The 27,962-nt window shown below is 36.5% G+C and overlaps 1 protein-coding gene across 1 annotated transcript; it reads left to right on the top strand.

Moving 5' to 3' along the window:
• The first annotated feature begins 45 nt into the window (after nt 1-45).
• On the top strand, nt 46-27,949 carry LOC101905403 (killer cell lectin-like receptor subfamily I member 1). The gene is made up of 7 exons (XM_005207044.5): nt 46-646; nt 4,714-4,986; nt 7,983-8,081; nt 8,232-8,300; nt 13,787-13,938; nt 14,288-14,391; nt 15,184-27,949. Exons 2-7 carry the CDS (start codon nt 4,782-4,784, stop codon nt 15,293-15,295), a joined length of 741 nt encoding a protein of 246 aa, XP_005207101.1. The 5' UTR covers nt 46-646; nt 4,714-4,781; the 3' UTR covers nt 15,296-27,949.
• The last annotated feature ends 13 nt before the right edge of the window (nt 27,950-27,962 follow it).

Consider the following 27,962-nt stretch of genomic DNA (forward strand, 5'->3'; position numbering starts at 1 on the left):
TACTGAATATTCAAGAAGAAAGTAGAGTGATAAATAGTGTGTGATTCTTGGTCAGTGGAGAGGTAGATTCAAATATAATTGAAATTGACTTTATTGAAGAGGAAAGAAATCACCTCTGTTGAACAGGAAAGAAGATAAGATGCATGCATATACACGGAGAAAGATAAGGTAATCTGTTAGTTTTTCTTTTTCTGTGATATAGGTCATCTTCTGAGAACAAAGAGGGTGTGGAAGAGAGATTTGTTAAGAATGGAGAATGTGTGATAAAATTAGTTTCAGAGAATGTGAAAGAATGATGACTTGAAGAAAGCAACAGGATTCCTAGCAGAATTAAAGCAATTTCATGTTGGTGACTGTGAATTTATATTGCAGTAAATCTGATCTGTTCTGAAAAGGACTTGGCTTCTCAGGTGTTGACAGAGAGGAACAGATAATTTATCTCATACATAGGGTGATTTTACTGAACAAGTGGGACCAGAAAATGTTCAAGGTAGTTAGTGATTGGCAGAAGAGAATCAAGGTTGATAAGAAAGAAGGTGAAGAAAGAAGTATACTGATAGAGTGGAATGAGGTCAAATGGGCTGCAGACATCAATGAGATCAGAGCATTTTCATGTTGGAGAGAGATAAATGAGCAATCTTGAAAGGTAAGAGTGTTTGTGGAGGGTGCTAAGTTTATATAAGATACTTTTTTAGATGAAATACTTAAAGATATTCAAAGACCAAGGTGTTCCCATAGCGGGGCTTGGCTGTGGCAGAATGAGGAAGTTACTGTAGATGAGGAGACAGAGAATTGTGTAATCGGGATATAAGAGGATGGTTCATATGGACATTAATGGATCAGAATACTGTGATTCATTAGCCTGGTCAATAATGAAGATACCTGGGAGCACATAAGCCATGATGAGGGAAAATGAATGTTAGAGTCATAAATAAGTGGAAGAGACTTGAAAAAGATGGTGTCTGTACTGTGGTTCTCAATCATCAGGTACAAACTAACAAGAGACACATTTGGAAATTTATATTAAAATGTTTCCTTTTTTACCCATAAGCTGCTGATCATGGAAGTCTTTCAAATTATATGTATTTATTATAACACACCAAGCTTTCCAAGTGGCTCAGACATTAAAGAATCTGCCTGCAATTCGCGAGACCCAGGTTTGATTCCTGGGTTTAGAAGATCCCCTGTAGAAGGGAATGGCTAACCATTCCAGTATTCTTGCCTGGATAATCCCATGGACAGAGGAGTCTGATAGGCTACAATCCATGGGGTCACAAAGAGTCAGACATGACTGAGCAACTAACACCCACAAACACACACATGACTATATTAAACTATATTATGAAAGTGAAAGTCGCTCAGTCATGCCTAACTTTTTAGGACTTCATGGACTATAGAGTCCATGGAATTCTCCAGGCCAGAATAGTGAAGTGGGTTGCCACGCCCTTCTCCAGGGTATCTTCCCAACCCAGGGATTGAATCCAGGTCTCCCGCTTTGCAGGTGGATTCTTTACCAGCTGAGCCGCAAGGGAAGCCTAAGACCACTGAAGTGGGTAGCTTGCCCCTTCTCCAGAGGATCTTCCCCACCGAGAAATACAACTGGGATCTCCTGCAATGAAGGCTGATTCTTTATCAACTGAGCCATCAGGGAAGCTGATATTAAGCTGATAAACTATATTGTATGCTATAATAAACACAATATAAAAATAAACTTCATTCTCTGGGTAGTGATACTTGGTATCACTACCAACTAATAAGCAAGAATTATCTATTATAATTTAACCAGTAAAGCCTAAAAATAATTTCTATTGTCATAACTACATACTTTTCCATGTATCCCATGGTACTCTTATTTCATATAATCTCTAATACAATATGTAATTGGTCCAGTTTTCTTTTCCTTTAAGGCCTCAGGCTTGATATTAAAATACTCTTATTAAGCGGTCATTAAATGTAATATTTTCCTTATACATTTTAAATTGAAAATTTGTAATTTATGAAATGGTTTTTGAAATACCAAAGGTATTTTTTATTTCCTGATTGGTATTTTGTGGGGGAGGTAAACTACAAATGAGTAGTTTCATGAAAACTTCCTTTGTAGTTTTTCACACATGCTTTGAATAACAAATGATTATAAGTCATTATTAGATTATTTTTCAACCGAGAATCTTCCCTCAAGGTTCTTACACCACATTGTCCTCTGTATAACTTTATTTTCAGCATACAGCGATTTTATATTGTTTAGTATCTTTATATTGTTTAGGATCTTTGATTTTCCTACAAAGTTTCTTTTTAAATTTATTCTTCAAGTTGGTGAGTATCATTGTTTCTGTTTATTTCCTTCTCTCAAGAAGTTAAAATTGTATGTAATTTTTGACATTAATATCAACAATCAATTCATAATGTACTGCAGTTTAGGAAAAAAATCATTTCTGTAAAATTACATTACGTGCTCATTTTGTAAACAATGGTATGAAGAATGAATGCAGCTATCTTTTGTATTTTTTGGTTCTTTGTCTTGGAATTTTCTTGTTGTTCTTTTCTCCAATTGTTTAGCCTCTTTTATTAAATAACCCATATTTTTCTCATTATTTTAAAATGTTGGATCAGTTGATGTTTTCATTATTTGGTTTCCATACATACTAACTAATTATTTTCCAGAAGGGAAAGATTTAAATTAACCATAAGTCTGTGTAAATGAATGTCTGTTTTCCTGCACATTGTCCAACTCTGTGTGGTTGAATTTGATTTATTGATTCTGTAGGTTAACATCTATATTATTAATATGTTAGTCTGTATTTCTTTGTTTAGTGATGAAGAAAAAGTCTTTTCATGTGGTTATTATTGACAAAAGGTCTTTGCATTAGCAATAAAATGATGTTTTTATAATTCAACCTAACTCTCTTTCTTGTCTATGTGTGATTAGAAACTTATAACTATTTACTTATACTTTCTTTGAATGTTTTATTAATTTTATCATCTCATGGTTTGCATTTAACATTTTGATTTATCTGAAATTTGTTCAAGTATATGTTGTGAAATTAGCAATCTATGTATTGCTTCAATTTGAACTAATATTCCATCTGATTCTATCACTTTTAGCATTTCCTGGATCATGTTTATTTAATTATCAACTCTCAAAAACAATAGTCATTTTTCTTTCTTTTTTGGGACAAAGAAAAAGGGAGTTTAATTGTGCTAAACATTTAAACAGCAACATTCTTACAATGCTAATATACTCTTAAATATCAATTTTTTGCTGGTGCTAAATGAATTGGTCAAAATTTTCAGAAAACAATTTGAGGAGGTGAGAACAATTTTTAATTTGAAAATTAGTTTATCCTAGTTTTTTCAAAATTTACTGTTAGTAAATTTATAGAAGGATAAATATAGGATATGGAAAAGGCTTTATGAATAAAATTGTTTGTTACTCAATACTTCTAAATAGTCAAAATTTTTAAAAAACTGTTAAATAAACAAATAATAAACAAAAAACATAGCTTGTATCATGCATTCTTTTATTTTCAATAAAATAGAGAGCAATGCATGCCAAAACTCTACCTACAAGTAATCACTGAAAATACAGCCTGTTAGAAATCTATTACTTTGCTTTAATAATATATATTCCATTATACAATATAATAATATATAAAAATAATATCTGTTACATTAAACAATAGTATACTAGGGTATAAATGTACCATAGCTTTAACACCTGCCTTAATTGTGAATTCTGTTGATAACTTTTTGTTCTTTGTTTTTCCAATTTAGCTCTTAGTAAATAAAAACAAAAGATAGGTTCTGCATAACTTTGAATATTTAAAAAGTATTTTGTAAGATACATTGCTCAAGCTAGAATTGCTGGTTAAAATTCTACTTATTTTATGCTTTCATAAATATTGATAATTTTGTACTCACAATCATGTGCCAATTCCACAAAGCATTAATTATTTAGTGTTCTCACAGCTGAAATGTGCTCTATTATTTTCATTTGCATTTCTTTCTTTATTAACTAGACAATAAATTTTTAAAATTTTATGCATGACCTTTTAATTTCTTTTGTCCCTTTTTGGCAATTCATTGGTATTGTTTCTTAATTTTAGATGGCTTGTTTGCTTGCCTCTGTGTGTGTGTGTGCTTGCAAATAAACATGATCTAGTTAAGTAGAAAAATGATGTTAGGCTGGCAGAGAGATACATGGTTATATGCAAATGTAGAATTTACCCAGTTCATGAAAGACATAGGTTTCTCCCCCTCTATTAGTCAAGAATCTACTGCCTAATGAATTATTTCAATGATACAGTAAACTTTATGTCAATGTGATTTGAAATAAAAATTTTAATATTAAATTTAAGTAATTAAACCTTTGTTAATATAGCTGTGTTTTAACCTTAGTTCACACATTGTCGACATTTATTCATTATATAGAGAATGTTGAGGAGGGAAAACATATCTACTTTAAACCTACTCCTTTGAAAACCTGATTCAGAGAGGAAATGTATCTTATCAATCTTATTAAAGGAGAATAAAACTATTTTTCTGAATAAAGACTGCAAAGTGAGAGGGAGATTTAGTCTCTCGCTTACTCCCTTTTTTACCCTTTTAATGTTATACCTAAAAGCTTACTTGTACTTTAGAATGAATGCATTTTTCACTGTCTGATTTGATATAATCACCGCTTAACCTTTTCCCTCACTTTTCTCTACTGCATAGATATTAAAGAGAGACACAGAAAGATACCCAGATTGAGCTGAAGCAGTCTAAGTTTAAAAAAAGAAAAAATGCTTAAGAGTATGCAAAACAAAGGTATTGTAAACAAGCAAGAGGTAATCTACACAGAACCAAAATTTTGCAAGTCTCAACAGCAAAAAATATCCAAGACAAATCAGAGTAATGTCCAGTCAAGAGAAGAGCAAGTAGACTATATGGAACTGAAGTTTCCCAGATCTTCTCACTTTAAGCACAGAAAACAGAAAAAAGGAAAAGGTACATTATTATATGTATTATATTTTGCTATTTGCTAGATATTGATTCTTGGGTTTAGAAAATTACTTCTTTCAAAACCATTGTATAATAAAATTGCCTCATTACACTGATTACCTATCTTCAGCACTCTCCTTAGTTATTTTAGATATTACCATAAAATTTTTTGTCTCTTAAATAATCCTTCACTATGTTCATTTCCTCTAAAATAATCCTACAGAATTGTATTACTTGTAAGAATTATTGTGTAAATTCTACTGCTTATTTTTTAAATAATTTTAAAAATAATTCTTGTTATTAATCTTCAATTCAATTCAATGTAACTCAGCCCCACAACTGTTTTTGAATTTTTACTGTGGCCCTGATCCAAACCTATGATACCCATAAAGATGAAGCTGCAATAACCACTTGGCTTCAAAAAAACTAACAGAATTTGTAAGAGGAAAGATAGATTACAGAAAAATATAATAATGATTAATTGGATATTGGCATTAAAGCTGAAAAATTAGCAGAATATGATAATAATGTTCCTAACCTAAGTGACTGAGTAGTTAATCATCTTACTCATCATTAAAAAAATGTTTACTCACCATTAAGAAAAACATGTTTAATCTAATAAAGGCAGATCATATATGAAATTTGAATTGTCTCTTGATCAGTTCAGAGGAAAATGTCCATAAAGAAATTGGATTTTAAAGGCTAGATGTCCCAGAAAAGGATGGAAAAGGGTAGGAAAGACTTATGTTAGTAGGTAAGATTGCAAACAGAGACGATATGGGTGAAAAGTCTATCCTAGAGAAAAAGAACATATATGACTTAAGCAGAAGAAGATTCAAGAAGGATACATATGAAATGCATGTCCAGAGAGAAGGAGAAAATAAACTATATCTAATAAATGACAAGTGGAAAATTATTTCTTTGGACTTAGAAAAGTCCAAAAATTTGGGGTTTGGCAAAGTCCAAAAAATTGGGATTTCTGTTTGAGTGCCAAGAAAAACATATAAGCTACAACTAAGGGTTAAGAGGTTGAAAGAAATTTATTATGGGAATAAATTTAGTTCAGAAAACATTTTTATAATTTTCATTGAGAAAAAAAACAACATAAGAGAAATGATGATAATAAATGAAAGACCTGTATGAATAACAAGGACTCTGATGCTGGGAGGCATTGGGGGCAAGAGGAGAAGGGGACGACAGAGGATGAGATGGCTGGATGACATCACTGACTCGATGGACGTGAGTCCCAGTGAACTCCGGGAGTTGGTAATGAACAGGGAGGCCTGGCGTGCTGCGATTCATGGGGTCGCAAAGAGTCGGATACGACTGAGCGACTGATCTGATCTGATCTGATATTAGAGTTTGAGAGGTCTGAGCCCATACATGGATGAATGTGACAAAATTTATAGAAAGAGATGATGAAGAAGCTGGCAAAAAAGAGAAAATTTCTCTTAGAAAATAAATGTTCTAAAGGAAACTGGGTGGCATGGAGTAATTAGGGCATACAATAGGTTTTAACTTGGGCCATAAAGAAATTGCTTTTCCTCTGAATTGAAAAGAAGATAATAAGGTATGAATATATGAATATCCATATAGTAAGGTAGAATATATGAATGTTCATATATTCAGGAAGGTGGTCAAGGTAAGGAAATTCATGGTTTCAACTTCCTTGTAAAATAAGAAATTTCTTGGTGCTTGAGTTAGAGTCTTACTGAGGCTTGATAATTTTTGTTTGTTTGTTTGGTAGTCAAAGAGGGACTTTGGGCAGAAGTTGACCAAAATTAAGATTAGACATGCTAATATTTATCCACCACACTGTTTAATTTCTAAACTTGGAAATTTGACTCCTCACACTCTTTCATCTATGACACATTCAAGCAATCTTGAAAAGGACCACGTGTTCAAATAACTTGCTTCTCTCTTGGATTGATGTCTATCTGCTTTCATGAAGATTACTGACACAGACTCTCTAAAAGTCTCTCATCTTCCACTCTACACATTTTTCAATCTTTTCTTATGTTTCAAGACAAATGGTGATATCTTTTTAAAATAGGTGTCTGCAAAGATTTCATATTGTTCTTAAAGTTAAAAACAGTTATCTCTATGCTTCCATTCCCTCCTTTGCTCCCTGAATTCCAGTCAGACTATAATTTCAGTTCCATGATACATCAAACTTCCTGTCATCTAAAATCATTTATTGATGACTCTCCTAGAGTTTGATCCCTGGGTCAGGAAGATCCTCTGAATCAGGAAATGGCAACCCACTCCAGTATTGTTGCTTAGGAAATCCCATGGACAGAGGAGCCTGTTGGATTACAGTCCACAGGGTCACAAAAGAGTCAGACAGGACTTAGTGCCTAAACAACAACCCCAAGTGGAAGACCTCCTCCATGTCTTTCGTACTTGAAGAAATAATTAGCTCTTACTTTCCTCCAGCTTTCAGTGAAATGTCTTTTTTTTTTTTTTTGATAAATGCATTTCCTGTTCACATGTGTCTGGATTAAAACTTGGTGAACATACTTGTATGTCTTTGTAAAATTTATGATAATTATTTCTTATCTCAACAAAGAGCAAAAATGTGTTTTGCTATTCCCCCCTGACTGATTGATTGGCTAATGAGTGAATATTAATATTCACATAGAGTTTTGAAAATAATTTTTTTGCATGACAGCATTATTTTCTCTAGGTGTATTTCATTTTTAAGTCTCCTAGCTGAGAGTATATTTTCAAATTGCTCAGACTCAATAATTTATAGATGACTAGGCGAGGAATACGCAAAGATGCTGGTGAGTCAGGTGACATACCTGGGGCCTCAAACAGGATCAGAAAGAATTGAAGTCAAGAAAAAGCTAAAAAGGAGGAAATCTGGGTATCAAAGAACTCATACAAGGATTGGAAAATGAATGACTGCCCTCTGAGAGTGAAACAAAATGGATTTAAATTTCATATTTGATGATTTGTGGGAACTGATGAAACTTCATCATTGTTTCTGTTTCCTTTAGTGTTACACCACCGATCTAAGGCCTGGCAAGTGATAACTGGGAGCCTGGGGACCTTGTGCGTGGTCTTGTTGACAACAGTGTGTGTCTTGCTTGCAAACTGTAAGTAATTAAGAAAATAATCTGTCCTTGGCACAGTCAATATATCAACAACATAATACATTTCAATGATTTGTGATCAAGACTGAATTTTTATTGTCCTAATTATTTTATCCTAAACAGAACTAAGTATTACCATGATTTTTTCCATAGTATATTCCAACAAAGAAGACCCAAACCAAAAAATATCACCTGTTCCCACTGTATCTTCTAAAAATGATGGTGAGTACTCTCTCTGTTTTGTCCACTTCTAATATTGATTATTAGGGTTAAAAGGTTTGTTTTCCTAACATCCACAAAACTTCAGTGAATCAGATAGAAAAAATCCTCTTTTATGGTATGTTCAATTTTTTATCATGGAACTATTAATATTGGGCAAGATGAGAAAGATGACACAGGGGAATGCAAGACCCAAAGTACTATGTATAACAGGTAAGTATTGTTTTTGTGATTTGATTATTTTTAGGAGAAAAATGGGATATAAATTATATTAAGGTGGGAGCAAGAGAAATGGGTGAAGAGGGCAAAAAGAAAAAGAAAACAAATGAAAAACAAAGGAGTTATGTCTCAATAACATTTTTTTTTGTTTCTAGCTTTCCCTGATGGAGATGATTCCTCTAGCATTTATGAAGTTAGAAGCATTTTGATTTTATTAAAGTACATTCATTTTATTTATACACTGATATAGCTATGATATAGAAAGCAGTTATTGTTTTGAATTCTTGTTGTTTTTTTTTCACTTATTGCAAGTTTACTCAAAGTCCTAACAGTAAACTCAGCACTTGAAAGAAAGACAAAGAATGCGAGAGAGAGGGAGATAATGTTTCTGAGTCTATTTTTTCAGGAAGTTGGGATGGTTCCCCTCTGACTTTCTTTCACGGAAATTTTTCCTTTTTAAAGAACAGTGTTAGATTCTCAGCACAGATGCATTTGCCAAGAAAGGTATCTCTTTTTCCATACACTAAAACCAAAAGGGTAGGGTCCCTTTGTCACTGAGGCCAAAGACATTCCTCATGAGTGTTCCTGATGAACATTTCCTACAAGCAGGGGGGATAAAGAAAGAAATAGAAGGAAAATAATAAAAATCATGCACTGGTTTGAGGATGACATAAAAATATTTTGGTTTAGCACTCCCATTCAAAAGCAGAGACATTACTTTGCCAACAAAGGTTCGTCTAGTCAAGGCTATGGTTTTTCCTGTGGTCATGTATGGATGTGAGAGTTGCACTGTGAAGAAGGCTGAGCACTGAAGAATTGATGCTTTTGAACTGTGGTGTTGGAGAAGACTCTTGAGAGTCCCTTGGACTGTAAGGAGATTCAACCAGTCCATTCTGAAGGAGATCAGCCCTGCCATTTCTTTGGAAGAAATGATACTTTGGCCACCTCATGCAAAGGGTTGACTCATTGGAAAAGACTCTGATGCTGGGAGGGATTGGGGGCAAGAGGAGAAGGGGATGACAGAGGATGAGATGGCTGGATGGCATCACTGACTCGATGGATGTGAGTCTGACTGAACTCCGGGAGTTGGTGATGGACAGGGAGGCCTGGTGTGCTGTGATTCATGGGGTCGCAAAGAGTCGGACACGACTGAGCAACTGATCTGATCTGATCTGAAGAAATTAAAAAGGACTAAACAGTTATGAAAGAGGAAGTCTAAGATTAAAAAAAGATGAAAAGAACTAATTTCAAGTCTAATTAAAAATAAATTCTTTGAGTAAAAAGAGAAAATCTCAACAGATGCAATAAACAGAGAGTAGATACATCAGTTGTTAATTTTTTATTTAAATTAGTGATTGACTTGAGAAACTTTGTTGTCTCTCAGAAAAAAAAAAAAAAACCATATCAATGTCAAACATTAGCCATCCACATTGCTTGTGTTTCTGTTTTCCTTTCATTCGCCTAATTTGAAAATAAAAAGCGATCAAATAGGAAATTAAGGAAATGCAAATTATAACCCCAATGAGTTACCATTACACAACCACCAATATGGTTAGAATTTGAAAAGACTGACAGTAACAAGCTTTAGTAAGGATGTGGAACTAACTGTACTGGCACAAGCCCTTAACGAGCCTACTCTTAGACACTTGAAAAAGAGAAATGAAGGCATATGTCCACATAAGACATGTACAAGAATATCTAGAGACACTTTATTTATAATAACTAAAAATTATAAGCAATCCAAATATAAACCTCCAGAGACTACTCAGTAATGAAAAGGAATGAAATCTCTATACACACAATAGATAAGATTCAAAAACATACTGAGTGGGAAAAGATGCAAAAGAATTGATCTTGAAGGATTATGTTTATAAGAGCTGCTTAAAAATGTAAAAAAAATAATTTGTGGCGATGTAAATCAGATCCAAGGTTGTTTGGGTGAAGTAGGGGTGTTGGAGCATTAGTTGGGAAGTAACATAAATTAACTTCTGTGTTAATAGAAATATTCTAAAATTTGATTGGAGAGGAAGTTACAGAAATATATTCATTTATCAAAACTTATCAACTTGGATATTTCAAAACTGCTTTTTATTATGTGTAAATGATAACTCTGTGGACTGTAGCCTGCCAGGTTCCTCTGTCCATGGGATTTCCCAGGCTCAGAAGCAACCTGGGCTTGTATCCCTTCCTCTGTTGTGTTCATCCCAGATCTAGTGCAAGGCTGTAGTGCAGAAGGCTGGGTTTGGGGGTCAGGGCATCATGGCCATAAGAAGTGCTGCTGACAGAGATGTGGACGGTCTCTGTGGCATTCTCCTCCTGAGACCAGTCTGTCCCAGATGGACCTCTAAGATGTGGTAGAGAGGGATTGGAGCTGGGATGCTCTCCCTGGGAGAGGAACCACTGTATACTCCTGTGGGTGCTGAGAATGGCTGCTGCTGCCCCACCCAAAACACACCATAGCCCCTCCAGGCAGTCTCTGCGTGGCTACATCAAGTCCTCTCCCAATACCTGTGTGCCTGAAACTCAGCATTAAGCCACTGAGACTCCTGGGGTGCTACCCCTGTAGCCGCTATATTCGTAGCTGCCCCATCTGTCACCTTGTGTGTACGCTGACAGTGACCACTACCCACCCACCCCCATCACTCCCCAGGCCTCCCAGTCTCTCTGTGTGGAGTTAGACAGTCTTTTCCCAGGGCCTGGTTGTCCCAGATATCACACCAGGCTGTGGTGTGGAGTGAGCAGGGTTGGGGTGATCACCCTTTTGGATTAAAAAGAGTGTTGATCCAGTAGCCACAAGCCCAAAGATCTCTCCACCCTGATTGTTGGCAAACCAGCCCATGCACACCCCTCATAAATAGAGTCAGTCTATCTAGGCTTCTCCAGTACTTCTATCTGTCCCAGCAGTTGTCTCAGCAGACGAGGGGGTTTGTCTCCCATGCACAGGACCTAGGACTGGAATGCCCAGATTGTGGCTCACCCTGCTTGCTGTTTGAGTGAAGGTCCTTCTCCTCATATCAGATCCTTCCCAAGGGTGCAGGTCCTGAAATGATGCCTTTTTTCTCCCATCCTACAGGGTTACATGTTTCCTGCTGTTTTGATTTTATAGGAGTCCTTCTACCAGTTTCCAGTTAGTTTTTCATGAGCATTGTTACACATGTAGATATTTTTTTGATGTGCCTGTGGGAAAATGAGTTCCATGTCTTCCTACTCCACCATCTTGTTCCCCCTCTCTAAGTCTACATTTTTTATGATTATAAAAAATTATTAAAATACACAAGTTACATGATTATTAAATTGTTGAAGTATAAGTTTTAAAAAATTACTTACGGAATTTTATTCTGTGTATTTAAATTGCTTCCCTGGTGGATAAGTTGCTAAAGAAACTGCCTGCAATGCCAGAGACTGAGGTTCAATCCCTTGGTAGGGTAGATATCCTGGAGAAGGAAATGGCAAGGAATATTTAAACTAATAGCAAAAATTTTGACAAAAGTGAAATAGCTCATTAGTTGCTTTTTGTGTTCATATGATTATATGTTGATTAGTTTTTTATTTATGACATTTATTTATTCACTTATTTATTTGACTGTGCTGGGTCTTAGTTGCAGCACATGGGATTTTCCATCGTCTTTGTGGCATGTGGGATATTTCTAGTTGCCACATGCAAACTCTTAGTTGCAACATGTGGGATCCAGTTCCCTGACCAGGGATCAAGACTGGGTCTCCTGCATAGGGGCTCAGAGTCTTAGCCACTGGACTACGATATGCATGCATAATTTTGATCAGATCAAAAAAGTTATACTTAAAATGCATTTTCCCTATAGATAAAATTTTATAACAAATTTTAAGTAGAAAAATTAAAAGCATGAGCTAATTATTGTTCAGTTCAGTCGCTCAGTCGTGTCCAACTCTGCGATCCCATGAATCACAGCACACCAGGGCTCCCTGTCTATCACCAACTCCTGGAGTTCACCCAAACCCATGTCCATCAAGTCGATGATGCCATCCAACCATCTTATCCTCTATCGTCCCCTTCTCCTGCCCTCAATCTTTCCCAGCATCAGGGTCTTTTCCAATGAGTCAGCTCTTTGCATCACGTGGCCAAAGTACTGGAGTTTAAGCTTCAACATCAGTCCTTCCAATGAACACCCAGAACTGATCTCCTTTAGGATGGACTGGTTGGATCTCCTTGCAGTCCAAGGGACTCTCAAGAGTCTCCAACACCATAGTTCAAAAGCATCAATTTTTCAGTGCTCAGCTTTCTTTATAGTTCAACTCTCACATCCATACATGACCACTGGAAAAACTATAGCCTTGACTAGATGGACCTTTGTTGGCAAAGTAATGTCTCTGCTTTTTAATGTGCTGTCTAGGTTGGTCACAACTTTCCTTCCAAGAAGTAAGTGTCTTTTAATTTCACGGTTGCAGTCACCATGTGCAGTGATTTTGGAGCCCCCCAAAAATAAAGTCTGACACTGTTTCCACTGTTTCCCCATCTATTTGCCACCAAGTGATGGAACCAGGTGCCATGATCTTAGTTTTCTGAATGTTGAGCTTTAAGCCAACTTTTTCACTCTCCACTTTCACTTTCATCTAGAGGCTCTTTAGTTCTTCTTCACTTTCTGCCATAAGGGTGGTGTCATCTGCATATCTGAGGTTATTGATATTTCTCCCAGCAATCTTGATTCCAGCTTGTGCTTCTTCCAGCCCAGCGTTTCTCATGATGTACTCTGCATAGAAGTTAAATAAGCAGGGTGACAATATACAGCCTTGACGTACTCTTTTCCCTATTTGGAACCAGTCTGTTTTTCATGCCTAGTTCTAACTGTTGATTCCTGACCTGCATACAGGTTTCTCAAGAGACAGGTCAGGTGGTCTGGTATGCCCATCTCTTTCAGAATTTTCCACAGTTTATTGTGATCCACACAGTCAAAGGCTTTGGCACATTCAATAAAGCAGAAATAGATGTTTTTCTGGAACTCTCTTGCTTTTTTGATGATCCATCGAATTTGATCAATTCAAATTTGGCAGTTTGATCTCTGGTTCCTCTCCCTTTTCTAAAACCACCTTGAACATCTGGAAGTTCATGGTTCACATATTGCTGAAGTTAGCTATGGTTTTGTTTAAAATTTGCCCAGAAATGTTACCAAAAAATGCTTGTTTTGCTTTCTACCTAATATCCATCTGTATAACAAACAGGAAGATAAGGGAATTGTGTTAGTAGTAGTGACTTATTGTACAGAGTACACATTAAATATATTTTTACGTTCTAGAATGTTCCTGTGACCATTGTTCAACTCACTGGATTGGATTTGGAAGTAGTTATTATCATCTTTCGAGTAAAACCAAAACCTGGATGGAGAGCCATGCTGCCTGTGAAGAGCTAAATACCCACCTTCTAAAGATCGATATCAAGGGAGAGCTGGTAGGGGAAACACTTCATTTGTTTGTTATTGTTGTTGTTATACTGTGACTGTATTTGGTTTGAAAACATTAGGGATTGATGCTATAATTTGGCAAAACTGATGTTCTCAAAAGTCTATGATATTTTGTTTCTTTGACTCAGTTTTATTAGGGAGAAATTAGAGAAACTCCACTTTTTGAACATTCAATGCTAGGAAAAAAGCACATTAATAAATGAGATATCTTGAGAAAAAATCTTATTAATACTAAGTGGATGTGTGTAAACCCTTGGGCGAAATTTAATCAATAATCTTTGAGTCAGAAAGGAGTGAATTATAATATGTACACATTTATGATTTTTTTCCAAATAGGAAATTTTATCAATGCTTGAAGTAAAAGGATGGATAGGTCTCAAAATCAATGAAACCAGTGAATCCTGGTTATGGGAAGATGGCAGCACAGTAATTGAAAACCTGTATGTACAGTGTTTTGATAACTGAACTTTTCTGAGATTATATGTGGTTTTGTGTGTATGTGTGTTATGTGTGTAGGGAACAGAAAGAGCAACCAAGATAAAGGAAATCATTATGTTTTTTGAGGATCAGTCTGTGGGATTTAATTGGGGAAAATAATTCTTTCTAAATAATCTCAGCTTTAGAACCTTTACATTGTTAACTTTACTGGACTCTTAGGAGAAATTGGGCATAGTTTTAGGCAAGTTTATAAATCTATACATTTCTATCATAGTTTTATCATTCGTGATTTGCTTTTGTTGTTGTCCAGTCACTGTCATTTCCGATTCTGTGACCCCATGGACTGTCTTCCCTATCCTTCATTAACTCCCTGGGTTTACTCAAAGTCATGTCCATTGGGTCAGGGCTGCCATCCAACCATCTCATCCTCTATCACCCTCTTCTCCTCTTGCCCTTAATCTCTCCCCACGTCAGGGTCTTTTCCATTGAGTCAGCTCTTCACATCAGGTGGCCAAAGTATTGGAGCTTCAGCTTCAGCATCAGTTCTTCCAATGAATATTCAGGATTGATTTCCTTTGACTTATAAATTGTCATTTGGCTTATAATTCTATTTAAACAAACAGGATTAGATACTGTTTAGTATTAACTGCTAAATTTAAAGACTCAGTCTTCAGGGGTTTGTTCTTATTTTATTTGTTTAGTTTGTTCTTTTATTCTTTCTCATTTTGTTTGTTAATTTTAAGCTTGAGATAAAATTGGCATTTGAAGATTTTATTGCTTTAATTTTTTTACAGATTTGAATTCCTGAAAATGGAGAAAGATGGTTGTGCATATATTGAAGGAAATTATGTTTATACTGCTAACTGTTCATCTAGGAAAAGTTACGTGTGTGAGTTTACTGTATAGCAGCTCAATTTTGCTAATACAAGTTGTTGTTGCTGCTGCTGCTGCTAAGTCACTTCAGTCATGTCCAACTCTGTGCGACCCCATAGATGGCAGCCCACCAGGCTCCGGCATCCCCGGGATTCTCCAGGCAAGAACACTGGAGTGGATTGCCATTTCCTTCTCCAATACAAGTTGTTAGTGAATCCTAATTAATTAAAGAGCATAAAATATGTTGCTGCTTTTATAAAATTTTATTAGTTATTAGTTAAACCTTTTTTTACTGCATGCAGAATACTTCAGTTACATTTCCAAATTTTAAATGTACTCAAAGTGAGGAAAATTTACCACCCATAAATTCCTTGGGAGTGAGTAGTCTCCTTATGAGAGCTCATATTAGTAATTATTTATGTAATAAAGTTAGCAAACATCCTTTATGAACTAAAAAAATTGTAAAAATTAGGGATATAAAACTAAAAAAGGCTTCTACTTATATCAGTTAGGGTTCTGGCATGAAATAGACATTTAAGATTGTTGTAGAGGTTCACAGTGGTAAACCACATTGGTAAGGTTTAATGGAAAAACAAGAAATAGCAAGATTTATAAACCTTTGTCTGTCCAGTCTTGGAGGCAAACCAGTATGCTTATGTTCATGCATACTCCTTAAGAACAAAGCCCAGGCTTCCCACAGCCCTTCCATCTGTTTTAGTAGTCTTACAATCAGTCACAGGTACTTGTCTCCCCCACATAGGACTCCAGACTGTGACACCCAATCCATGGCTTGACCCATTCAATCCCAAGAGTGGGTCTCCATCAGTATAATCTCTCTTTCCTCTGAGTTCCCTCCAAGGGGCACCAGTCCTGACCCAATCACTTCTCTTCCCTTTCTACTTGATTATTTGTGTATCTTTCTTACAGTTTCAGTTAAACAGGAGTCCTTTTGCCAGTTTCCAGTTAGGTTTCAGTGAGAATTGTTCCACATGTGGAAGTATTTTTGACATGTTGTGAAGGAGTAGGTGAGCTTTATGTCCTTTTACTCCATCATATTGATCTGAACTTCCTTTATTCAATTTGCATACAGCATTCCTATCTTTTGACCTGCAAAGTTTCTGTTGAAAAGCCAAATGATAGTCTTGTGGGAGTTCCTTTGTACATTGTAATTTGCTGTGTTGTGCTTAGTCACTCAGTGTTGTCTGACTCTTTGCAATCCCATGGACTGTAGCCTGCCAGGCTTCTCTGTCCATAGGGATTCTCCAGACCAGAATACTGGAGTGGGTGACCTTTCCCTTCTCCAGGGGATCTTCCCAACCCAGGGACTGAACCCAGGTCTCCTGCATTGCGGGCAGATTCTTTACCAGCTGAGCTACCAGGGAAGCCTCTCCCTTGTACAATACCAGTGGCTTTTCCCTTAATGATTTTATTAATAATGGTCTCTTTTTATTTTTAATTATTGCCACTATCTTTATAATGTGTTTCTTTGAGGACCCCTTTGGGTTCATATGTTTTTGTACCATCTGTCCTCCCAGACAGGGATATTTGTTTCTCGGGTTAAGGAAGTTTTCTGCTCCTATTTCTTCATATGAGTTTTCTGCTCCATCTCTTACTGGGGATCTGTATGATGCAATTGTTTGTGCACTTGATATTGCATAATGTGTGTCTTAAACTGTCCTCGATTTTTAAAAGTCTTCTCTTTTTTTCCTTTTCTGTTCAACTTAAATGCTTTTCTCTACTCTCTCTTCCAGACTACTGAACTGTTCATCTGCGGCATCTAATCTGTTGTTGATACCTTCATGTGTATTTTAAAATTTTAGCTATTGAATTCTATAGCTCTGTGTGTTTCTTCTGTTATTTTCTAACTTTTTGTTAAAAATACTGTGTAATCCTTTCTTCTCTTGAGTTCATTGAGTATATCCATAATCATTTTCTTGAACTCTGTCAGGTAGATTGGTCATATCCACTTTACTTCTTTTTCTATGATTTTACCTTGCTCTTTTTGTCTCTGTCATTTTCTCTAATTCTCTGTGTTTATTTCTGTGTTAGGTAGCTTGGTCATGTTTCTTGTTCTTGGAGAAGTGATCTTATGTAAGAGATGTCCTATGGGGCCAGCAGCAGACTCTTCTGGTCACCAGAGCCATATGCTCTAGGAGAGAGTCTGTGGACAGCATAGGATGACTACTATGGGGACACTGATAGGTGGGGCTGTCCTCATATTGTTGGTTACATTTGCAGCAAACATTTTTACATGTTGTCACTTTCCCCCCCCACTTTTTAAGTAATATCTTTTTGATAGACACAAAGACTTTATTCCACAGTTTTACTGAGATATAATCAACATGCAACATTGTATAAGTCCAGCATGTTGATTTGACATATTTCTATTGCAAAATGACTGTCATCATTGCATTACCTAGCATGTCTGTCCTATCAGAGACATACATTTCTTTTTTGTGATGAAAACTTTCAAGATCTAATTTATTAGCAACTTCCAGGTATATACTACAATATTATTATCTTATTCATCATCAAATCAGATCAGTCGCTCAGTCGTGTCCAATTCTTTGTGACCCGATGAATCGCAGCATGTCAGGCCTCCCTGTCCATCACCAACTCCCAGAGTTCACTGAGACTCACATCCATCGAGTCAGTGATGCCATCCAGCCATCTCATCCTCTGTCATCCCCTTCTCCTCTTGCCCCCAATCCCTCCCAGAATCAGAGTCTTTTCCAATGAGTCAACTCTTCGCATGAGGTGGCCAAAGTACTGGAGTTTCAGCTTTAGCATCATTCCTTCCAAAGAAATCCCAGGGCTGATGTCCTTCAGAATGGACTGGTTGGATCTCCTTTCAGTCCAAGGGACTCTCAAGAGTCTTCTCCAACACTACAGTTCAAAGGCATCAATTATTCATCATACTATACACTAGATCCCTAGAACCTGTTAATCTGATAACTGGAAATTTATGTCCTTTGATTAGTATTTCCACAGTCCACTCCCAGTTCCTAGTGACAATCACTTCTCTCTCTGTTCTCTGAATTTGGCTTTTTCAGATTCCATATGTATGTGATATCATGTAATATTTATTTGTCTCTGTCTGACTTATTTCATTATCAAGTATCTAAATTAAGGTCGCTTTTATAATATGTAGCTTTGTGTTTACCACGCCGAATTCTCTCTTACCATTCTTCAGTTTTAGGAATAAAATATCTATTCTAGGCTCTTTGCCCTACTATAAATTTTTAGAAATAATTGATTAAGGTCTAGAATAAACAATGATAGGGTGTTTGTTTTAGTTACACTAAGTATTTAGATTACTTTGGGCAGAATTTCCATATTTATAATGTAAGTAAATATTTCAATGAATTGGCAAGAGATATCACTAGTAATTTACATCTTCTTTAATAATTTTCAGTAAACTTCATAATTTTCTACATAGAAATAGTGAATATCTTCTGGTATTTACTCCAGATACTCCTAGGTATTTAAATTTTTTCCTAATGTAAATGGAATCATCTATTATATTAAACAAATTCATAGTGTAAATAAAACATGCAGAAAACTGCACAGACTATTAATGTAGAGCTTGTTTAATTTTCACAAAATAAATATACTTGTTGTATATTTATATGTTGAGATCCTAACATATAAATATATGTTAAGATCTAATCCCCCAGGACCTGAAAATATGAACTTATTTGAAATGGGTCTTGGGTCTTGGTGGATATGATCAAGTTAAAGCTACTTCTTTCTTTAGAGAGAAGCCTAATCGAATATGCTCATTTGTAGGACCTGCTGACACCTTTATTTTGAACTTCTATCTTCATAGAGCTGTGGAAAAAAAAAAATTCTGTTCTTTTAAGACACTCAAGTTGTGCTACTTTGTTACAGAAGGCCTAGGAAACAAATACAACACCCAAGTAACCAGGACCAGATAATTAACAAGGCTTTGACCAGAAACATATTGATATATCTTTTGTTACTGAAACTTTAGTGACTGAGGATGTTTCAATATTCACTTATGTAACAAATCACCAACTACAGGCATTAATGTCTGCAAAAATCCCCTGGTCAATAATGTGTTAAACAATATTACAAGCACTTGAGAAATGCCTCTAGGACATTGTCTCTAGGAATGACTTCTCACCATGGTAACTATTATTCATTCCCATTATTATACCTTCTAGGAATAAATCCTCTCTAAAATAAATTCTGTCCTAATTTATAACAGCAGAGATTAGAGTTACTGTATAAATAAATAGAATTTTATAGAATAAACTATTTTGTATCTTATTTTTTGCTCAAAATTATGTTCATGTTATTAACCCACAATGACATGAACAGATAGTTTAAATAAAAGAAATACCCAAAAGAGATGCTTGGTGTCACAAATAATAGGAAATTGTAAATTTAAATAACTCAAGACAACTCTTTCCATTGGTAAAGGCTTTATTGGCAAAATCAAACAGATTCATAACACACTTTGTTGGTAAAGATGTTGGGAAGCAAGCACTTTTGAATGATGCTATTTGGGGATAGTAAGTGCACAAGCTCTATTAAACACTAAATTTCTATCAAAATTTAATTTACATATTTTTTGACACAGAAATAGCACTGCAGGAGATTTATATTATAGATATGCTCTATGGCAAATGATACAGTATATCATGCTATTTATTGGATAATTTTTCTATAATTACCAAATTCTGGGGCAAAACTGAATATCCATTGAAATAAGCAGTTAAATTTTTTTAAAGTAATTTATTTTAAATGAAACAAAGATAAATATTTTTAATGATAAAAGGTACAATTCACAAAGAAGATAGACATCATAAACCATTAGCTACCTTAACAGCAAAGAAACAAAAATGCATAAAGCAAAAATCAGAAGGAATAAAAGGGAAAAGAAAAAAATATATAATCACAATGAGACAGGTTAACACTTCTCTGAGAATATTTTATCAAGTAAGCAGTTAAATTTTATCGTAATACTTGCAATTGTTTACAAAAAGTGAGATAGCTCTTTATATGCTGACATGGAAAAATCTGCAAGAAGGTTATTTAAATAAAAAAATAAAGAAGCAGGACTATTGTTTATAATTCAGTTCAGTTTAGTCGCTCAGTCATGTCTGACTCTGTGACCCCATGAACTGCAGCCTGCCAGGCCTCCCTGTCCATCACCAACTCCCAGAGTCCACCCAAACCCATGTCCATCGAGTATGTGATGCCATCCAACCATCTCACCCTCCATCATCCCCATCTCTTCCTGCCCTCAATCTTTCCCAGCATCAGGGTCGTTTCCAATGAGTCAGCTCTTCGCATCACGTGGCCAAAGTACTGGAGTTTCAGCTTCAACATCAGTCCTTCCAATGAACACCCAGGACTGATCTCCTTTAGGATGGACTGGTTGGATCTCCTTGCAGTCCAAGCGACTCTCAAGAGTCTTCTCCAACACCACAGGTCAAAAGCATCAATTCTTTGGCGCTCAGCTTTCTTTATAGTCCAACTCTAACATCCATACACGATCACTAGAAAAACCATAGCCTTAACTAGACAGACCTCTGTTGACAAAGTAATGTCTCTGCTTTTGATTGTCCTGTCTAGGTTGGTCATAACTTCCCTTCCAAGGAGTAAACGTCTTTTAATTTCATGGCTGCAATCACCGTTTACAGTGATTTTTGAGCCCAGAAAAATAAAGTCAGCCATCGTTTCCCCATCTATTTGCCATGAAGTGATTGGACCAGATGCCATGATCTTAGTTATCTGAATGTTGACTTTTAAGCAAACCTCTTTCACTTTCATCAAGAGGCTCTTTAGTTTTTATTCACTATCTGCCATAAAGGTGGTGTCATCTGCATATCTGAGGTTATTGATATTTCTCCCAACAATCTTGATTCCAGCTTGTGCTTCTTCCAGCCCAGTGTTTCTCATGATGTACTCTGCATATAAGTTAAATAAGCCAGGTGACAATATACAGCCTTGAAGTATTCCTTTTCCTATTTGAAACCAGTCTGTTGTTCCATGATTACATAACATTTGATTTAGCATATAGCATGTATATAATTTTATGTTCCTAGAATATCTCTGGAATAACATCTAGGCAAATATAATATTTTCTCTGAGAAGGAAATGAGGAAAAATAAAAGACTTTGTTCATTATTTCACACCTTTCATATTTTGAACATTATGAAAGTATCAATTTCAAACCTTTTAAAATACATTTAATAATGACTTACATAGATAACTTTAAAATATCTACTCCATTAAATGAAATTGTTTGATGTTTTATTATTTACTGGCCCTCGAAATTTTTAAAATCTAAATTTATTTTTTGGACTTTTGACTTTATTACATTTAAAACTTATTGTTTTATCCTTCAGGAATATTTGAGAGATCATAATCCTTCATAAATCATGCATAGTTGAGTAATTTGAATGAACATCCTAAGTTTTTTTTTTCATAGTATCTATTAAAGAATTAAAATATTGACTTTGAACACAATAATTCTTTTAGTTATCAGGGCAAATAAACTTCTTTTCACAAATGTAATGAAGCTGTCTAATATAAACATCAAAAATGATACTCACTGAATTGAAGTATCCACATTTCCCATCAGGTGAATTCTGTTGGAAATTCCTACAGCAGAAAATATATTTATTTTAGACAGTCATTCTTCAGGAAAAATTTGATTATGACAAATTTAAAACATATGTGTGTAATTATTTCAGTGTTCAGATGCAAATCTTGTGACAGATATATAGCTATAAAATTGTAAAGTGTAACTTTATATATAAAACTAATAGAAGTATTGCCAATTATAACTAGACATAAAAATACTTCCAGTTTCCTATGACTCAGAATAATGTGCTGAAAGCAATTATCTACTATACTAGCCTCACTTTGAGTGCAGAAAGTGCTAATATGCATTAAAAATGAATGTATATTTTTAATTTTTTTAGTTTGGTCATTTTTAAAGTCTTAAATGGATTTGTTACAATATTGTTTCTTTTTTTTTAATGTTTTGGTTTTTTGGCCATGAGGCCTGTGGGATCTTAGTTCCCCAACCAGGAATTGAGCTGGAAGGCAAAGTCTTGACCACTGCACTGCCAGGGAAGTCTCAAGAGTGTATGTTTGGAAAGCAAGATAGCTGAGTTGGAGATCCTGAGCTCATTTCCTTCCACAGACAAACTAAAACTACAACCGTATGTAGAACAACGATCTCTGAGAATGACTTAAAGACCAACAGAGCAGATTTTCTATAACTAAGGTTGTAAAGACACTGCATAGGGGCTTCCCTGGTGGCTCAGTGGTAATGAATCTGCCTGCCAATGTAGGAGACACGGGTTCAGTCTCTTATACAGGAAGATCACACATGCCATGGAGTAACTAAGCCTGTTCACCACAACTGTTGAGCCTGTGCTCCAGAGCCCATGCTTTGCAACAAGAGAAGCCACCAGAATGAGAAGCCTGTGCATCACAGCTAGAGAGTAGCCCCCACTTGCCACAACTAGAGAAAAGCCTCATGCAGCAATGAAGACCCAGCACAGCCAAAAATAAATTAAAATTTAAAACAGACAATGCCTAGGTATAGTGATTCAGAGCCTGCATTCCCAGTGCCATGAGATGTGAGTGCAACTGCAGAGTTCACCCCTGAAAAGCAAAGGTTCTGGCCCTTCGCTGGGGTCCCCAGACCAGGGGACCTGCACTAGGAAGATGAGTCCCCATAATGTCTGGTTTTGAAAACTAGCGGGGCTTTTACATCCCAGGGAGCCAGAGGTCAGTATGAGACTCTAGTTTTGAAGGACTCACACACAAACTAACTTGCTCTGATCCCAGAACAGCAGCAGAAGCTTGAAAAGTATCAGAGTCATACAAGAAAAAAATTAATTGAGTAATTTTAGGGCCCGTGATAAAGGGGCAGGGATATGGTAGAACTTTCTATTGGGATGGAAACACTGGTGGGGGATACTTTTTTTTTTTAGCTCTTTACCCACCTAGCTAACCCAGCACTGGTTGGCACCATTCCTGTTGCTCCTTCCCAGGTGGTTCAATGATAAAGAATCTGCCTGCCAAGTAAGAGAAGCAAGAGACATGGGCTTAATATCTGAGTCGGGAAGATTCCCTGGGGTGGGAAATGGCTACTGGCTCCAATATTCTTGCCTGGAGAGTGCCATGACAGAGAAGTCTGGCAGACTACAGTCCAGGGGGTTGCAAAGAGTCTGATATGACTGAGTGACTTATCATAAGCACAGAGAGGTAAGCACAACGAGGAGGCAAATAGACATAGTCACTATGTTGTACACCTGAAACTTGTTGTATGTCAACTATATGTCAATAAAAATTTTACGTAAATAACTAAAATGAAAGTACACCTTTTTCCTACTGACCTTAAGGACTTTGGGGCTTCCCTAGTACCTGAGATTCTTTCCCTGGTAAAGAATCTGCCTGCAATGCAGGAGACTTGTGTTCCATCCCTTGGTCAAGAAGATCCCCTGGAGAAGGGAATGGCTACCTCCTTCAGTATTCTTGCTTGGAGAATCCCAAAGACAGAGGAGCCTGGTGGGCTACAGTCCATGGGAGTCACAAAGAGTCAGACACGACTGAGCAACTAACACTTTTATAAAGACTTTCATACCAAAGAAAGTATTAAAATTCTGTGAAATTGAGCAATGAGATTAGGGAACATAGATTTTACATTTTAGAGGGAGGAGGCAGCAATATGTAGGAGAAAATGTTGCTTAATTTTAATTTTCTCTAAATGTTCCTGAATCTAACCAATAGTGAGTAATACTTTTAAATCACAAAATTATCTGTGTGAAGTCACCAAACTTTCAAATTCTGCTAATGACCTCCGTAGCACTTCTATTTAAGGTATCCCACGACCCTACCTGCTTCATTGTTTTCCTTATGTCTCTTTCACCACCCTTTGTGTCTGCAAAAGTTCAGGCTTAGATTTCCTGAAGGTCACTCCCAGCTTCATAGTATTGACAATGTCTCTGCAATGATTCATGCTGCACTTGCATTCCCAGCACAGACCTCTCATTTGAACTGGATAACCATGTACAAAAACCATCATGTGATATCTTGTGGATAGATAAATGTTTAATATGTTTATCTGACATATCTAAAATTGAATTCCAAATATGTCCCATCAGAGTTAATGGCAAATATTCTTACAATTACTGACATAAAAATCTTGGAGGCATCCCTGACATCTCTGACTCACACATCTTTAAATACGTTTGGAATCTGTCAGCAGACCAACTCAACCAATGTTTATCAGTTCAATTCTGTTCAGTTCAGTCCCTCAGTTGTGCCTGACTCTTTGCAACCCCACAGACTGCAGCACACCAGGCCTCCCTGTCCATCACCAACTCCCGAAGTTTACGCTAATTCATGTCCATCCAACTATCTCATCCTCTGTCATCCCCTTCTCCTTAATGTTCATCATTGTTCATCAAGCCACTATCATCTCTCACCTAGATGACCGTACTAAGTACTTCACGTCCCAGTTCTTACTCCCTATACCCCTAAACATACCCTAGACAGCCTGGAAGGCAAAGTCAAGTGCGCCTTAGGAAGCATCACTACAAAGCTAGTGGAGGTGATGGAATTCTAGTTGAGCTATTTCAAATCCTAAAAGATGGTGCTGTGAAAGTGCTCAACTCAATATGCCAGCACATTTGGAAAACTCAGCAGTGACCACAGGACTAGAAAAGGACAGTTTTCATTTCAATTCCAAAGAAAAGCAATGCCAAAAAATGTTCAAACTACCACACAATTGCACACTAGGAAAGTAATGCTCAAAATTCTCCATGCTAGTCTTCAACAGTATGTAAACCATGAACTTCCAGATATTCAAGCTGGATTTACAAAAGGCAGAGGAACCAGAGATCAAATTGCCAACATCCATTGGATCATCGAAAAAGCAAGAGAGTTCCAGAAAAACATCTATTTCTGCTTTATCGATTATGCCAAAGCCTTTGACTGTGTGGATCACAATAAACTGTGGAAAATTCTTCAAGAGATGGGAATACCAAATCACTTGACCTGTCTCCTGAAAAATCTCTATGTAGGTTAGGAAGAAAAGGTTAGAACTGGACATGGAACGACAGACTGGTTCCAAATAGGGAAAGGAGTACATCAAGGCTGTATATTGTCACCCTGCTTATTTAACTTATACAGAGTACATCATGCAAAATGCCAGGCTGGATGAAGCACAAGCTGGAATCAAGATTGCCAAGAGAAATATCAATAACATCAGATACACATATGACAACACCCTTATGGCAGAAAATGAAGAACTAAAGAGCCTGTTGATGAAAGTGAAAGAGGAGAGTGAAAAATTTGGCTTAAAACTCAACAATCAGAAAATTAAGATCATGGCACCTGGTCCCATCACTTCATAGAAAATAGATGGGGAAACAGTAGAAAGAGTGACTGACTTTATTTTCTTGGGCTTTAAAATCACTGCAGATGGTGACTGCAGCCATGAAATTAAAAGATGCTTGCTCCTTAGAAGAAAAGCTATGACCAACCTAGACAGCAGATTAAAAATAAGACATATCACTTTGCCAACAAATGTCCATCTAGTCAGAGCTATGGTTTTCCAGCAGTCATGTATATGAGAGTTGGACTATAAAGAGAGCTGAGCATTGAAGAATTGATGCTTTTGAACTGTGGTGTTGGAGAAGACTCTTGAGAGTCCCTTGAACTGCAAGGAGATCCAACCAGTCCATCCTAAAGAAAATCAGAGATCCCACCAGTCTATCGTAAAGGAAATCAGTCATGAATATTCATTGAAAGGACTGATGCTGAAGCTGAAGCTCCAACTCTTTGGCTACCTGATGTGAAGAATTGACTCACTGGAAAAGTCCCTAATGCTGGGAAAGGCTGAAGGCAGGAGGAGAAATGGACAACAGAGGATGAGATGTTGAATGGATCACCGACTGGATGGACATGAGTTTCAGCAGGCTCCAGGAGTTGGTGAAGGACAGGAAATCCCGGTGGGCTGCGGTCCATGGGGTCGCAAAGAGTCTGATATGACTGAGCAACTGAACTGAATTAATACCCCTAAATACACATACCCACAGTCTAATCTCAAAGAGTGAGTCTCTAAAACTAGAAATCTGCCCTCATCACTCCTCTGCTCAAAACCCTCCAGTAGTTATCCTCCTGAAAACAAATCAAAGTTCTTGCAATAACGTCTGATCTCTTACATGTTGCTGTTGTTGTTCAGTTAAGTTGTGTCCAACTCTTTGCAACGCCATGGACTATAGCCTGCCAGCTCCTCTGTCATGGGATTTTCCAGGCAAGAATACTGGAGTGAATTGCCATTCCCTTCAGAGGAGCTTCCTCATCCAGGGATTGAACCCTCATCTCCTGTGTTGGCAGGCAGATTCTTTACTGCTGAGCCACCAGGGAAGCCCATGTTCTCTGTCATCCTTATTATTTCTCTGCTCTCTGACCTACTTTTCTTCTTCTTTCCCCACTTTGCTCCAGTCTTATAGGTCTCTTGCTTTTTCCTCATGCAGGTGATATACATTCCAACCTCTGAGTTTTTACACCTACTTTTTTTTTTCTGGATAATATCTTTCAATTCCTTTTTTAAATTAATTAATTTATTTTAATTGGAGGCTAATTACTCCACACTATTTTAGTGGTTTTTGCCATACATTGACATGAATCAACCATGGGTATACATGTGTCTCCCATCCTGAACCACCCTCCCACCTCCTTCCCCATCCCATCCCTCAGGGTTGTCCCAGTGCACCGGTTTTGAGTGCCCTGTTTCATGCATCGAACTTGGACTGGTGATCTATTTCACATATAGTAATATACATGTTTCAATGCTATTCTCTCAAATCATCCCAGTCTCGCCTTCTCCCACAAAGCCCAAAAGTCAGATCTTTATATCTGTCTCTTTTGCTGTCATGCATATAGGGTTGTCATTACCATCTTTCTAAATTCCATATATATGCATTAATATACTGTATTGGTGTTTTTCTTTCTGACTTACTTCACTCTGTATAATAGGCTCCAGTTTCATCCATCTCATTAGAACTGATTCAAATGCATTCTTTTTAATAGCTGAGTAATATTCCATTTTATGTATATACCACAGCTTTCTTATCCATTCATCTGCCAATGGACTTCTAGGTTGCTTCCATGTCCTAGCTATTGTAAACAGTGCTGCAGTGAACATTGGGGTACAAGTGTCTTTTCAATTCTGGTTTCCTAGTGTGTATGCCCAGTAGTGGGATTGCTGGGCTGTACACTGACTTTTTTACTGTGCGGAAGCTATCCCACCAGGCAACCCATATAGCTTGCTCATTCAAGATACTGTATGGACATAATTTCTCAAGAAGGCTGTCCCTGGCAACTCTATTTAACACAATGAAGTATCTTTCCTTTGCATCCATATATAAGAAAGTACTTTGTGATATAGTGGAATATATGGACTCATATCACATCATAGCATTTATCATTCTCTGATATGTTATGCAATTTACTTGGCATATTTTGTTTTCTGTCAATAATTTTCATTATCCCTATCTCTCATGCATTAAAATGTAATCTTCTACAAGAGTAAGATATTTTTGTATGTTTGTTTATTGCTATAGCTTCAATAGCTAGAATAGCTACATGGGACAGTGGGTAATTAATCAATAAACAGCTTGTTAAAGAGCCTGTGTTTCTC

The sequence above is a fragment of the Bos taurus genome, chromosome 5 (genome assembly GCF_002263795.3).
Source record: "Bos taurus isolate L1 Dominette 01449 registration number 42190680 breed Hereford chromosome 5, ARS-UCD2.0, whole genome shotgun sequence".
Classification (NCBI taxonomy): domain Eukaryota; kingdom Metazoa; phylum Chordata; class Mammalia; order Artiodactyla; family Bovidae; genus Bos; species Bos taurus.

Bases quoted from the DNA above. Each gene is read 5' to 3' on its own strand.
- LOC101905403 (XM_005207044.5), top strand. From the start codon at position 4,782: ATGCTTAAGAGTATGCAAAACAAAGGTATTGTAAACAAGCAAGAGGTA. The intron at 8,301-13,786 runs GTGAGTACTCTC...TTTACGTTCTAG, and splicing joins TGTATCTTCTAAAAATGATG to AATGTTCCTGTGACCATTGT. The intron at 13,939-14,287 runs GTAGGGGAAACA...TTTTCCAAATAG, and splicing joins TCGATATCAAGGGAGAGCTG to GAAATTTTATCAATGCTTGA.